Here is a 14,801-nt window from a genome sequence, read left to right on the forward strand (position 1 = left end):
GTTTTTGCAGTGAAGAAATATTAATCCACTGCATTTTGAACCCAGATTTATTTGCTGAAATCGTACAGGATCCTAGAATGGCTTGGGTTGGAAGGGACCTTAGAGATCCTCTAGTTCCAATCCCCTGCCATGGGCAGGGACGCCTTCCACTGGTTTTTAAAATTTTAAAAGTTTAATAATAATAAAATGGTTATAAAAATAACAATACAATTAGAGTAGTAAAGTTTAGAGTTAGGACAATTCAAGACAATAAAAAGCAAAGAATTATGGACATCCGGATACTCTCGGACACTAAGTCATGAAAAGCATTTGTGAACAAAGGAATCACCCTTAAAACAATACACTTGTTGCATATTCATAAATCCCTCATGGTTATCTATACATTCTATTTAAAACAAGAAACTCTGTCTGTTGTATGTCAACTGTTTCCTTTAATCCCCATGGCATCTTTGAGTCTGAGCAAGGCCTGAAGAAATTATCTTCTTCTGATAAGAAGCCATAAATTCCTCTCCTTTGGAAGATTTAGGTGTTCCTTGAAGTGAGTATCTCATTCCTAAAAAAAACTCCCCCCACATACATAGTCTCTATTTTAACATTATGTTGGAACCTAAAACTATATTTAACACACTACTTAAGATAATTAATACAGCATAACTTTCTAACATTACACATATAATATTCATTGTAATATTTGCGAAAAGCCAGTCATAAAATATACATTTTTCACAAGAGCATCTCCCTCCTCACTGTAGAATCCCAGAAGATAAGGGCCTCAAACACCGATAACTGCATGGCTGTGGAGCCAATGAATCAGACAGGAATCCCATCAGACAAGAATTCTTTAATACCAAAAGAGAGTTGGTAATAACACACTGTGAAGAAGAATAAATTGTGACTGGAGAAGGGGGCTATGAGGAGGTAGGGCACCACTTTTCTTGGACAACCATACTTGCTTAAATTCTTGGAGATAAGCACAACAAACCCACAGTGCAGGCACAGGACTGAGGCCAGGACATGGGCATGGGCTGTAGGAGTGATCCAAGGCCGTTCCAGACCCTTGACAGAACAGACAGTGCATGAAAACTAATTTATATACAGAGAAACGAGCCCTCAGGGCAGGGAAACTGTGGCGAGCACATTTCTCTCCCTCTCAGGATTTTTCATAGAGGTGCACAGAGACAAATGAAAGAGAAAACAATTTCTATTTCTGCTCCTTGTTTTTCCTATGTGGAATGTGTTTGGAGAATTGTTTACCTGGGGTGAGTGCTTGGTTTGATTCTGGTGAGGATTGTTTGAGCCTGATGGCCAATGCAACCCCACTGGGGCTGGGCTCTCAGAGAGGGTCACGAGTTGTGTTAAGAGTTAGAGTCAGAGAAAGTAGTATGTAGTTTCTTTTATATAGTATATTAATGTATTTTAGCATAGTTATAATAAAGAAATCATTCAGCCTTCTGAATTGAGTCAGACATGGTCATTTCTTCCCACTGGGTTCGCCTGCATTTACAATAGGAAACCATCCATAAAAAGGTATCCCTGCCCTGAACATCAGCTGGATCCCTTTCTCTTTCCCTCTCTTTTTCTCTCTCTCTTTCTCTCTCTTCCCCTTTTAATTCTCTCTTCCTTTTGTGCACGTCAGGGACTTACTTCTCACCAGCTCCTCTGATGATTTCCTAACAAAATCCTGCTGTTTGCTGGCCGTATCTCCCGGCTCCCTTCCTCCCGAGCTTCCCCTCACGGCCGGTTCCCGGCCCGCCCTTTCCGCCTCCGCTCCCTCACGTCAGCGCCGCGGCTCCCGCCCCGCTCCCGCTCATCGCCGTGCCCGGGATCCCCACACGGTGCTCGGCCACCCTCCCCAGGTAAGCCCCGTGGCTTCAGGCCTTTCCCGAGCCCTTGGGAAGCGGGAGGCAGGGCGGCTGTGCCTCCCTGGGAATGTTCAAGGCCAGGCTGGATGTGGCTCTGCTCTTGTGGAAGGTGTCCCTGCCCATGGCGGGGCATTGGAACCGGAGCGTCTCTGAGGTCCCTTCTAACGCCTTGTGAGCCAACGCGTGAAAAACGCCGATCGCTCGGTTTTTTAAGATTTTGGAAGTTTAATAATAATAATAAAATTGTTACAAAAGTAGTAATACAATTAGGCTAATAAAATTAGAGTTAGGACAATTACAAAGCAATAAAAGGGAAGTTATTACCGACGTCCGGATGCTCTCGGACATTAAGTTATGAAAACCATTCTTTGTGATCAAAGGAATAACCTTAATAGCTTGCTGTATATTTATATATCTCATACATGATGCATAATTTTTTTTGTAAATTAAGAACTTTTTTGGTTTTTGTTAACGTCTTCTCTTTAATCTTGGTGGTTTTAAAGAGATGGAGAGGAGGTGGAAGAATGTTTGTTTTTTTCCTGATAAGGAGGCTGTAACTTTTTATGGGTCCCCTTCGCTGGCATCTCTGTGTGAAGAGTGTCTTCATTATTTCATCTTCTTGCTCGAGTTTGTAACAAATCTTATATTGTAGAGTTTCTATTTTTAACATTATGTTGTAACTTAAAGCTACATTTAACACACTACTTAAGAGAATTAATAGAGCATAACTTTCTAACATTACACATAAAATATCGAGGAATGGACTTCCACTAGCAAATAAAACTTTAGATGATGAAGATTAAAAGGCCTCATTTCTGAGACAAACAAAAATGGAAGAATTGGATTTTAGACTCAACATTGACATGTGTCTGGCACATTTCTTGGTTTTAAAGGTATAAAACACCACTTCAAATCTAAAATACCTGGATATTGCTAATCCTGTGGTAGTATGACCATTGGTAAAGAAATGAGAAAACACTCAACCCAAGGCTCTTCTCCAGAGTGTGAGAAACTTGAAAGTAATTGGTAGAATTTTCGGGCTTCATGTCAGAAAAGCAGTGCACAAGTCACACAAACCTTTATGATAAATGCCTTTCTCTTTGAAGTGGCTTAAGATTTTTAGCATTGTTTTTTCATTGCTTTTCCTCTAAATAAATAAACAGTACACTGGAATGGACTGGCCACCATAGCTCTAGGTAGATGGTTTTCTCCAGCATCAGTAAAATTGATGCTAAGAACACAAACATCCCACAATTACTGCAATATATTGAACCAAAATATGGGTATACATGCTTCTAATAGTGAACAGCCAAATAAAAGTAATAGTTAGCACAGCCAAATAAAAACCAGCCAAAAATACTTTTGAATTTCTATTCAAAATGGTACACAGAGCCACTACACAAATAACAAATACAGAAAATTGCACTCCAGTAAAGGGAAGTGCTTTTTCATGTATTGTGGAACTGGTGGCTAAAGGAAACTAGGTCAGCAGTTCAAAAGGATTGGAAAAACCTCTTGGCTTTAATTCTGGATATTCATATTCATGGTGCTGATATCAGTGCTGTGTGGAAGCAGGTTTTAGAAGTAGTAAACTCTCCATAGTTTACAAGTATACATGAGGTGCAAACTGCAGGCAGGTCGTTTCCAGTTTGCTGCAAATTTGGTAGGACAGAAGCATTCAGTATTGATTGTTGTCCCCACTGTTTGTAAACTGATTTGTCACAGGAGACAATCTTTTGCTGCACAAGAAGTTCCTGGTAGGTTCAGTGCCAAGAAAAGTATATGTTTTAAAGACCAGTTTAGAGGCACACATTTAGTATCAGAGTGAACTTGAAGTGTGGCAGCATATCTTAGTGCGGGAGCTTTTATGAAAACCTCTCATGAAGAAGTGTTCTGCACATACCTGAAGAAAGCTGTTTTTATTATTGTACTTCTGCTGGGTGTACTGATGGGTTGGAGCTGAACAAGAGGCAGGTTATATTGGATTTGTTCAGAAAAAGAAACCACTGTGTCATCCAAGATGTGTCATTTGAGACAGTTGATTACAGAGAGCAAAAGTGTTTTATGATGGAGATGGAGTTGAAAGTTTACATCAGTGGATGTAGATGGGGCTGTGGTGAATGAGGGATGTTTAATCCAAGCTGTTTTCCCATGGGAAATCCTTCAGCCTTTATTAGCTGAATTGTAAATGAGCCTATAATACTATTCTCTCCCTTAAAATTTTAAGATCTTTTTAAAACAGATGAGAATAAACTTCACAAATCCTCTGAAGCTGAAGTGACTCAGTGGCATCAGCAAGAGATTGATAGGTATGAGCTGTTTTGTAGGATGGCTCTGTGCAGGATTTTTTGGAGCCATAGTACAAATTATGGCACATAAATTTAAATTTCGGATGCTGGTTGTTCTGTTGCCCTACAGCCACAGCAGTGACCTGCAGTGTTAGAGCAGAAGTTACACTTTGCTGCACTTGCACATCAGCTGCACTCACTGCAGGCTGTCAGTCAGGACTCACAGCAGGTAGGACAGTGCCAGTTTTCAGCAGCTGACAGAGATGGTTTGTCATATTGATGATGTTCATGTGTTTATTTTGATTTTGAGAGCAGTTTTATGTGTCCTAACCAAAAGGTTTTGGGTTTGGTTTTGTTTTCTCTAATTATTTTTTCCTCTATGCAATCAGTAAATATCCATGAAAAGAAGAAATAATCTAATTACCTAATCTGATTTTTATTAGGTGAAAAATCTGAAGAAATAAAGCTGAGCTAAGCTTAGTATGAGCTGAGCAAAGTATGAAGAAAAGACCTTTTAATGCTTAAGAAATATGCAAGAATTATCATGATATGTGAATTGCAATATTACCAGAATGCTAAATCGCTTTTTGTCTGCTGTTTGCATGTTACAAAATATTTCAAATACACCATTTTTATCCTGAACTTGCAGCTTTAATTCCAATTGAAAACCACGCGCATGATGCTAACATTGAGCATTTTTCATTTCTGCTTAAGTAGTTTCCTATTGCCATGATGAAAGATGCATGTAGCTTCCACTAATTTCACAATGTATCTTCAGCAAAATCTCTCATGGAGGTACTTCTGGCCTAATTAGAGTTTATATCCTTCAGTATGACGGGGCTTTGCTGGGGGAAGAACAGGGTGTGAGCAGGAAGGGAAGTTTGGTTTTGCTTTTTAAGCCAGCTGGCAATTGCTTTTGAAGGCTTGTGTTAAACCACCTCTGGATATATTAAAAGATTATTCATAAAAGCCACCTGAAAGTTGACTGCAGTTTTTCTTTTTCCTGGGTGTGCTTTTCTTAAAAGGGGTCTGTAGTTCTTCTCGTCTTTATCCTGGAAGATAAATATAGCTAATTTTGCCAGTAGTATTGTCCACAACCATCTGTATTCTGTTTTTATTTAAAATACCTTCATATGGCATTTAACTTGGTTGTATCTTAGATCAATAGCCATGTTAACACTGCAGCAAACTGCTTTTGATTGTCACCTGTGTAGCTGTTTTTATAAAGTCTGCAGAAGATGACATATCTTCTCTTTCTCCTTTTCATATTTATCTCTTCTCTGTGGTTCATTAATAATGTCTGATATTTCCCTACTTTTTTGCAGTTTTGTATTACCTGCTTTGGTCTATAGTATATTGATATGTGGACTGCAAAGAGAACAAGGTGTTCCATGTGTTCTAAGCAGAAAATGCAGTCATCTTTCTGAATAAATGAAATTTTATTCAGAAATTTCAGAATATTCAGAAATTTTACACCTATGGACACTAATAAACACTTTTTAAACAGACCTAAATGCAATGCATAAATTTTCTTATGAAAATTGTTTACTTTTGCAATCTAAAGTCCTTTTCTTAATCAAATACATATTCTTTTTTTTTTTTTTTTTTTTTTTTTTTTCCCCAAAAATTACGTGGCAGCTCAGGGTTATTAAAAGGGAAGTTTGTTTCTGGTAAGTTGGTGTTAGGAAATTGTACAACATTTTTCATCACAGTTTTTTTGCCTCGGTGTCCTTAATCAAAGTAGTCCATTTCTTTTGTATTTTATGTTTATGAGTTATGAACCTTTCTTTGCATTCTCAAAATCTAATATCTTTTAAAGTATTACTATTGTAACACAACCACAGGTTATGTGTTGTGCATCATAGGTCTTACTGCTTGATAATGAAAATTCTATCTTATTTCCTTTATAATTCCCCATTTTTCGCATTACTTACCTAGCTAGAATTTTTCATTACTTCTCTTACTTGAATATTAATACTATCCTTAATTTTCAAAGTGAGAACTCAGTGCCAAATAAAAGCTGGTTGGAAGTCAATAAATTCAAATCAGAAAACCTGTCTAATTAATATTGTCTTCTGGGACTGACTTAAGTTTTTGCAAAAAGAAACACTTGAAGAACTTTGAGGAAAATTTTGTTAGTTATTTAATAACTGAAACATAACTACTGAGGGCAGTATAGCTTTTGGGTATATTTAGAGAGTCATGGAGTTCCCTACTATCCTTGGCTCTGTCATTGTGCAGGTGTGAGTACACAACCCATGCGTTGATTTTGGCAGAAACAGCTTTGTGGAGTTTCTGGTGTACATGTTTTCTAATGTAGTTTGCTCTTGTTAAGGTTACCAGAATTATTTTAGGCTGTTGACTTTTGCCTCGTTGTTGGCACATATATTCTGCTTAGAGATTAGTTATGCTGAAACAACAGTGTAATGAAAAGACAGAGGTCCCTACACAGCAAGAGTAGGAACTTGCTAGTTCTGTTGAAGTGAACAAAAAACACAAGTTTAATAATTTCTTCCCACTCCCACGCAGAAGCAGCACACTTAGAAGTGAAGGGTTCTGTACACAGGCTAAAGGGCAACCTTGTTCCTTTGAAGTTGGAGGTTAAGATTTTTCCTTTTCTTTCTTTTATCTTTCATGGAATTTTGTTCCCATTTGATGTAAGAGACAATAATGGCCAAGTTGGGGGTAGGGTGCAGCTGGCTGCTTTCTTACCTGAGGGGCTTTTTTTTGGGAAGGGCAGAGATATGGTGAGATTCTGGCTGGGCTGGGCTCTGGTTCTCTCTCAATCTCCACAGAGGGACAGCTGGTCTGTGGTCACTGCTTTTGTAAACCAGCTGCAATTAATTTTGGTAACACACACTTGCTACAGGTTTTTGTTACTTCTCTTTTTTATTCTTGCTGGTGCTGGATACACTGATTAAGGGAGAGGGAGGTGTTGGAGCTTATCAGGATGTTCATGCCTGCCTATCAAATCAAGACCATAGCAATTAAGTACTGCAGTGATGGAGACATCTGTAGGTGATTGCTGGATTGGATTACCTCTCCCTGTTTGTGTAAGTGTAGGACAGACACCTTCTAACCAAACTTGGCTGTATTAATGACCATGAAAATCTAGTTTCTTTTGTAGTTTTGAGGGGTTTTAAATGCTGTATTATATGAACAAAAGTTAACAACAAACATTTTTTCTGAACCCTTTTAATCAATCTAACATGGCAGATTATAAAGCAGGTGGCCAGGAGGGTAGAACGAAACACAAACAGTGTTATTGTGAATGTCAGAAATAATTTTATTGGTATTTTGCCTTTTTGTGGGCAGCATTTTGTGGATCCAGCTCAGCTTTCTTCCTTGGGTTTGCCACAGCTTACAGAAGCAATACTTCAGTATGTGGTGTGTGGGTTACATGCTGGGGTGGGGAGGGGACCTTTAGCATGGTTGGCATTGTGATTCTGTACTCACTGTGAGAACCAGCTCTGACCAAGATGAGCAGTCATGCAGCTGAGTAGGATTATAATTCTTAACTGTGCAAACAATAGCAGCAAAACTGGGCTTGTTAACTGCCTGATCATATTTCTGAAATCACATGGTGGGGTTAAAACTGAAGTTGCAGACAAACTTGAGTAGCTCCACAGTTTTTTCTCCCAATCATCTTCCTTTTTGACCCCCAAGAGACAATATAAATAAAAATAAACCTTTCTGACACATCTCATGCTCTTGCCAGGGAAAGATCAAATCATTATCTAAAACCAACTGTGGTGATGTGACAGCTCTTTGTACTGACTGGTGTGGCTTGGTGTTCATAGATAAAGTTCAGTCTCTCCAGTTTCTGTTCCCTCCCTCTGTACTCAGCACCTGGAGAGTGGGATTGTCACACTGATTCTAAGAAGAAAAGTCTGCAGTGATCCAGGTGCTCCCACTGCTCTTGATGCAGCTCACCAAATAGGCAGGAAAATTACATATTTCTTTTCCTCTTTCCTTAGAACATTCGAAAACTTGTTGCTCAGTAGAAATTGTAGAAAATAACATATCTGTAAGTAACATTAACTCCCCAAGATAATACACGATTTATGATTTGAGAGGAATTAAAGATACTGATTATAAACCAGCAGTCAGATGGCTTGGCAGTGGCCATACCATGGTACTGTGAATTCTGGGAATAAAAAAGGGGTGCTTTGGGAGTTTGCACATCTTATTTCCCAGTTGCTGTGCACTGATCTGTTGACAGGATTGCAAGAGTTTTCTGAAATCCCAAAATCAACTCAGCTTTGTTACAGGTAGAGTTGTATTGGGGATTATAATACCCCATAGGGACTTCAGAAAGCTAGATACAGGGTTCACAAGAATAATTTTTTGTGAACTAACCATGACATAAATGAACTGACCATGACATAACTGGTGCTGAAGTAATGTCTCTTCCTAAGACAGACTGAAGCTGTATCCCCATTGGTTTGGTTTGTGGTTTGGGTTTTTTTTTGGTTAGTTAGTTTTGGTTTTGTTTTTCCTGGTGTCCTGCTTGCTACTTGGTGTAGCTCTTTACTACACTGTGATTTATAGAGCACTTCTTTTAAACATGCAAATAATTTCTTTCTATTACAGATCATAAAAGCTAAATACTGTTTTAGGACTATTGCAAGAATAGGTACTAAAGTCATGTAAATTGTAATGCTCCTTCTTGCCATTTTATACAGGAATTAGGAGATATCCCTGAAATTGAAGGACCTTTAACTGTGTTGCTGCTGGCATTATCTGCTAGAACTCTTCACACGTAGGCATTTCTTATAATGTTTAATGAATGAATGCTAATGCTTTGTGTTGTAAATTACAGTCTTTTAAATGCCTACAGTCTGTAGGTACTTAATGAAAAGGATTATTATTTTTGTTTCCACTTTCCAGATGGAAATGTCAGAAGATGATAACAACATGGAAGAATACCCCACTGAAATTCATGATTATCTCACAGCATTTGAGAAGTCTCTTGGTTCTGTAGATGAGATGCTGAAGACAATGATGTCAGTTTCTAGGAATGAGCTTTTGCAAAAGGTAAATTACCTTCCTTTTGCAACTCTTTTTCTTATTAATACACAAATACTTGAGAGCCTGAATTGAAATAAAGGGGTCGGTTAGGCCAGCCACTGCACAGAGAAATAACAAAAATGACACTCCTACACTTGTCACCTATTGTTAAATTCTTATATTTCTAAGATGTCCAGATGGTCTTACAGGCTCAACAATGCAACACATGCTCTTCCAAGCTGGTAAGTGATAACTTCACCAGTGAGACATTTAGCTCAGGGAACATTACAGCTTATTCCTGACCTTCCTTAACATGCTTGTCCATAATGGAGAGGTCACTCACATTTTTGTCTGAGACTTCTTCACAACAAACTGAATGGAACTGGTGTACCCAGCAAGATGGGAACTGGCAGAAGTGAGAATTGATCTGATTCCAGAAGTCTGGACTTGCAGAACCTGGGCTGTCTCCTCTAGCTGTGCTATAAATCTGCAAAATGTGGCTTTTTATCAGAGGAAGGTAGTGCCTGAGAATTTCATAGAAGCATCTTTTGTCTTGTAACATTTAAAGCCTAACGTGTAATTTCTTTCTGTAGGGCAAGAAAAAGGCAGCACATGAGGGAACTTCTTTATCCTGTGGGGATTTCTTACACAAATAAATTATGAAGAAAACAGTCTTGACAACACAGATCTTTTGACAGTATCCATGTTAGAACTAGTGAGCTGCAGAATGATGTTATCGGAGTTTCTGGAAGTCGTGTAGGACTAAAATAATAAATTGACTTTGACAGTCAAGGGAAACAAAACCCCTTTCATTAGCTTTATACGTCCTTTGCTTTATATCCATGAGTATTCTGACATGCATTGGAGACACAGTCTGCCATGTATAGTGTTAACATTAATTGATTGTATATTGACGTTTGTGTTTCAGCAACTTTTAAACTTTTCCTTCCATTGATAGCAACAGCTATTTGGAATTAAGTTTCTGTGGAAAAACGAGGACTTAATTTCTGACTAAGGGAGCAGTAGTCCAAGAGCTACATGCTAAGGGATTGGGCTTTTGGATGTATGGGACTGTGGCATTTAACTTCAGACTGGGAGAATTACATGAACACTCGGAGAGGAGAGAATGAATGGTCTTGTGATGGCATGGAAATAAGGCATAAACATAGTCTCACTGAACTTGTGATGCAGAAATGTGCTCCTTCAGTGTGTATTCTTTTATTGCTAGATTTGCAATTATAAAATGTGCACATTACCAGAATCTGTGCATATCTTGCTTAAAAATCTTCAAATATTATTTTTTTTTTTTTAATTCTAGTTAGATCCTCTTGAGCAAGCAAAGCTGGATTTGGTTTCGGTGTACACATTAAATTCTATGTTCTGGGGTAAGTATGTGGTAGAAAGGAAAACGTAGTATTTGTGATTACCATTCGAACACCTAGACAACCAAAAACAATAAATAATCATATCTCATAGCCAAGTAACTAAAAACTTGTTTTTAGTGGGTCCCTGAGGACCCACATTAATATCATCCATAGGGTAAATGATGCTGAAATTCCAAATCAAAAATCTAAATTTAGAAAAGCCAATTTTGTACATCTGTAAGTATGTTTCTGGTTCCTTTGTGGCAACCTTTTCTGTTCTTTAAAGGATTGAAAGTTTAACAATTTTTAGTTGTTAACTTTTAACCATTTTAGTTGCTGGGGGTATTTTAGCTGCATTATTTAATAATAATAGTTTTTCAAATACTTAATGACGCAGTTAACAATTCTTATTAATGATTTTGTGTGGAAGGTTTGGTTTTCCTATGTGACTGATAGGGTCCTCAGTCATAGACAGTCTTCAGTTTCAAAACAATCTTGTGTTTTTCTTGTAGTATACTTGGCTACCCAAGGAATCAATCCAAAAGAACATCCAGTGAAACAAGAACTGGTGAGTTGCTTACACTGGATGTCTCCTACTTGTGCAGGATGGTTAGACCAAATAGAAGTTTAAAAATGTTTATATCTACATTTAAAAATGATACATTGCTCTAATGGCATGCATATGCTGCATGGTGTTATGTAACTATTTATATGCCCTGCCTCTAAATTAAGAAAGTAATTTTTTTTACTTTTAAACAGTACTGTTTAAAGTAAAGTTGTAGAATCTGCTGAAATTAGAAAAGGATGATGAATGATATAATCTTTTCATTTTTTTCCACCTTTGGCTGAGAATTGGATTCTGTGCAGAGCAGCTTTTCACTTATATCTGTTAAATGGAAAAATGTTACAGGCCTGATAATAATTTATAACTTCCAGTATGGCATTTTTTTTTTCTTATAAATACTTGGAATCATGTTAATCTTTGAGGCTGCCTTTTCTTACTTTCTATGACTTTAAAAGTACAGTGTGGTTGATTTACTAGCGAAGACGGGAAAGTGCCCCCTCCCCCTTCCAAGCCCTCCATTAATTCATTTTCTCAGCAGTAAAGAATCCAGTTCAGCAACAAAGCTAAAAGCTTTTTTGGCACCAGTTGTATGTGTATTGTCCAGTAATTCTGCATTAGTGACATATTTACGACCTATAATAAATCTTTAGTTTTGTCTTTATATTCCATTTAGATGCATGACTACAGTACAGAAGGCCTTGAAAATTCTGCTGACTTAAAAAACCGAATCATTTAGCCTGAAGAAAAAACCGAAATCAAAATTTCTCACTACTCATTTTAATTCCTGAATAAATGAAAATATTTAATCTCAGCAGATGTAAAATACTAAGCTTAAATGTAATCCTTACATAATCAGTGGAATGAGAGAGAGGACTAAAAAATGCAGAAAGCTAGCCTGAATAACAAGAATACTTGTATTTTTAATTTTGTGAGCTTTTCAGTAGTCTAGACTGTATCATATTAAAAAATGCATCAGTTAATACTTCATGAGCTTTCTGTCAGTTTTACTTTGTTCCTCCTATATTATATAGTATCTGAATATCGTGTTCATTTAGTGATGCTAAGAACTTTTTTCTCTTGTGCTGTGGATATTTTGTGTTGTATTTTGCTTCACAACTGCTGTTTTAACTCTGAAGAGTGAATATTTTCATAGCTGATTGTTACTCAGGTCTCTTTTCCTTTTGCAAGTATCAAGGCTGCACATGAATGCACATTTCTTCCTTCCAGAGGCATTGTGATGTTCTTATTCATGTGGAAAGGGAATTAAAAAAGACTGTTCTGTCATGATTATTTTGTTTGTAGGATTGCTCTCCTTGTGTACATGCAGGTATTCAAACTGTATTAATAAAACTCACACTCAGACTATCAGAATTCATTTCTTTTGTCAAGTTGACATTTTCCAGCTCCTTTTTCCCATGTTAATACATTAGGCTTGCCATCTGTTCTCATTAGCCATCTCAGTCACCAAAGAAGTATTACAGCTGATCATGGTTTCAGACCCTGTAAAGCCCTCCTTGTTAAAGCTGTGTTTTTGATACAGAAAGAGTGGCCAAGTTTTTGACAGTTGCTTATAATGATCACTGAAGAGTTGAAAATCAGTTCTGTAGTGTAAGTCCTGTAACTTTTGTTCCAGATTCAAAGAGGTAGCAATGGCTGTGTGAGAAATGTGTGGGTTACATATCAAAATTTATTTTAGCAGTATCCACGTGTGTTCTGTTAATCCACGTTTCATAGTTCAGGTATCAGGCAGGGCACTAAATATATGTGTATATATATATATATTACTGTTGTTTGTGTGACAGTAACACCCAAAGGCCCTACAGTTAAGGCCATATTAGGCTAAATATGTAGACCTGAAATCTGTAAACCAAATTGTTAAATATTTTGCAGAGTTACTGTGAGCATATTCCCTCGTCAGTAAAGAGAAGCAGGCACTTATCAGAGGTAGAATCCCATCTTAAAGCTGCTTAGTACCCTCTCAAAGTAATTTTCTTCATTTGTTGCAGGAGCAGATGAGGACAAGTAGGCACATAAATGAGATTGTTAAGCTGGGGGTGGGTATAGTTCTGTGGGGCCGACTCCAAGTCATGGTTTGGTAAAAAAACAAAAAAAAACAAACCACCATAAACTCCAAATAACTGGTAGGCTAAGATTTTTCAAGTAAGTGTGCCTTTTCCCTGGAAATAGGCCTGTGTTGTTATTTATGGCCATAAAATGAACTTCTGATATGGCTGGAAATTCATCAGGCTGCCCTAAATAAGTTCTTTGATAAGCCCCTTGACCATTTCAGGAACTTAAGCCCTAGATTTCTGGGTAGTTGCATGTGTGATGCTTGTGCCATCTTTGATTTTGTCTAAGATGACTTTTTAGCTTTTCTTGGACTTGCTGATTTTTTTTTTTTTTTTTTGGTGGACAGTAGTCAGGCAGCATAATGCATCCATAAATGTATCAAATACCTAAATATTATTTTGGCATCTTTATGTAAGTCAAACTCCAAACTGAGTTCAGTATTTTATTTTCTAACTTTGCTTGCAAGAACAGTTCCCATATCTTTGCAAATAAGGTGCAGAGTCTGCAACTCTGTAGGACTTTGTGTTCCTGTTACAGTGGGTGTCATGCAGATGGTGTGGTAGGTACCTGTGATGGAAAATATGCTAAAGGGAAGTCTCAAGATTGCAAATAGCCTGGTATATTTATTTAAGTAATACTATTCTTCTCAGTGTTACAGTTCTAGAAGTGTACAGTGTGGAGAACTTGTGCTCATTGATTCATTTTAGCAGTAATCTTGGGAGAATGGTTTGAAATACTTTTCCTTTTTTCTTTTCTCCCTAGGAGAGAATAAGAACATATATGAACAAGGTCAAAGAAATAGCAGACAAGAAAAAGGCATCCAAACTCGATAAAGGAGCTGCTTCTAGATTTGTAAAAAATGCACTCTGGGAACCAAATGCAGAAAAGGAACATACTTCCAAAACTTCTGCTAAAGGAAAAAAGCAACAGAGGGACTAAATCCTTTTTTCCCCCCATAAGAATTGCAGACACCTAGAACTTACTTGGAAATGTTTTGCATACTGCATGCATCTCATAGAAGTGCTGTATAACAGATTAATTTATACTTAAAAATTTTACAGGATTGTGTTTTGTCCAGAACACTTGTTACTGAGGTGATCACATTTAATGTGTATCTAAAAGTGCCATTTGATGCACATTGGACATTTTATTACTCAAGTTATAACGACCTGACATATACTTGTTGGTAATAAATACTAGTGATGTTTTGTTTATAATGCCTATGAATTAATTTTTTTAAATGATTTATTGGTACTTTTTTATATGTCCTCAATCTCCTCAATATTAAAAAGTTTCAAACATTGCTATCCAGTCTGTGGTGTTCATGGAAGGAGCATTGTGTGAAATGCCATATTTGTAGAGTTTGGTAAGGTTTATTCACTGTTTTAAACTCTTTTCAACTTGAAAGTGTGCAATATTCCTTTCCTTTCTTGCCTCTGAGAAAGCAGGGCTTCAAGGGCCACAGACAAACACTGTGTCTAGTCAGTGGAAAAGTTAGATATTCCCCCAAGGGCAGTTTGTAGGGTCCAAAAAAACAGAGCAGCCTGGGGATGGCTATTAGGAAACAGCAAATGCAGGATCTTGATGGAATTTTGGCTGCAGTGCTCATCCCTTAGTGCTGATGCTCTGCACTGGTAGGAGT

The 14,801-nt window shown here is 37.4% G+C and overlaps 1 protein-coding gene across 2 annotated transcripts; it reads left to right on the forward strand.

Moving 5' to 3' along the window:
• The first annotated feature begins 1,701 nt into the window (after nt 1-1,701).
• C1D (C1D nuclear receptor corepressor) lies at nt 1,702-14,466 on the forward strand. Of its 2 annotated transcripts, none has more exons than XM_002199832.6 (5): nt 1,702-1,856; nt 9,041-9,187; nt 10,479-10,545; nt 11,037-11,092; nt 13,922-14,466. In XM_002199832.6, exons 2-5 carry the CDS (start codon nt 9,041-9,043, stop codon nt 14,096-14,098), a joined length of 447 nt encoding a protein of 148 aa, XP_002199868.1. In that variant the 5' UTR covers nt 1,702-1,856; the 3' UTR covers nt 14,099-14,466. The 2 variants fall into 2 exon arrangements, with proteins under 2 accessions (XP_002199868.1, XP_030125101.1); XM_030269241.4 differs by lacking the exons at nt 1,702-1,856; nt 13,922-14,466 and adding exons at nt 7,094-7,203; nt 11,763-11,961.
• The last annotated feature ends 335 nt before the right edge of the window (nt 14,467-14,801 follow it).

This window comes from Taeniopygia guttata, chromosome 3, assembly GCF_048771995.1.
Source record: "Taeniopygia guttata chromosome 3, bTaeGut7.mat, whole genome shotgun sequence".
In the NCBI taxonomy this organism is placed as follows: Eukaryota; Metazoa; Chordata; class Aves; order Passeriformes; family Estrildidae; genus Taeniopygia; species Taeniopygia guttata.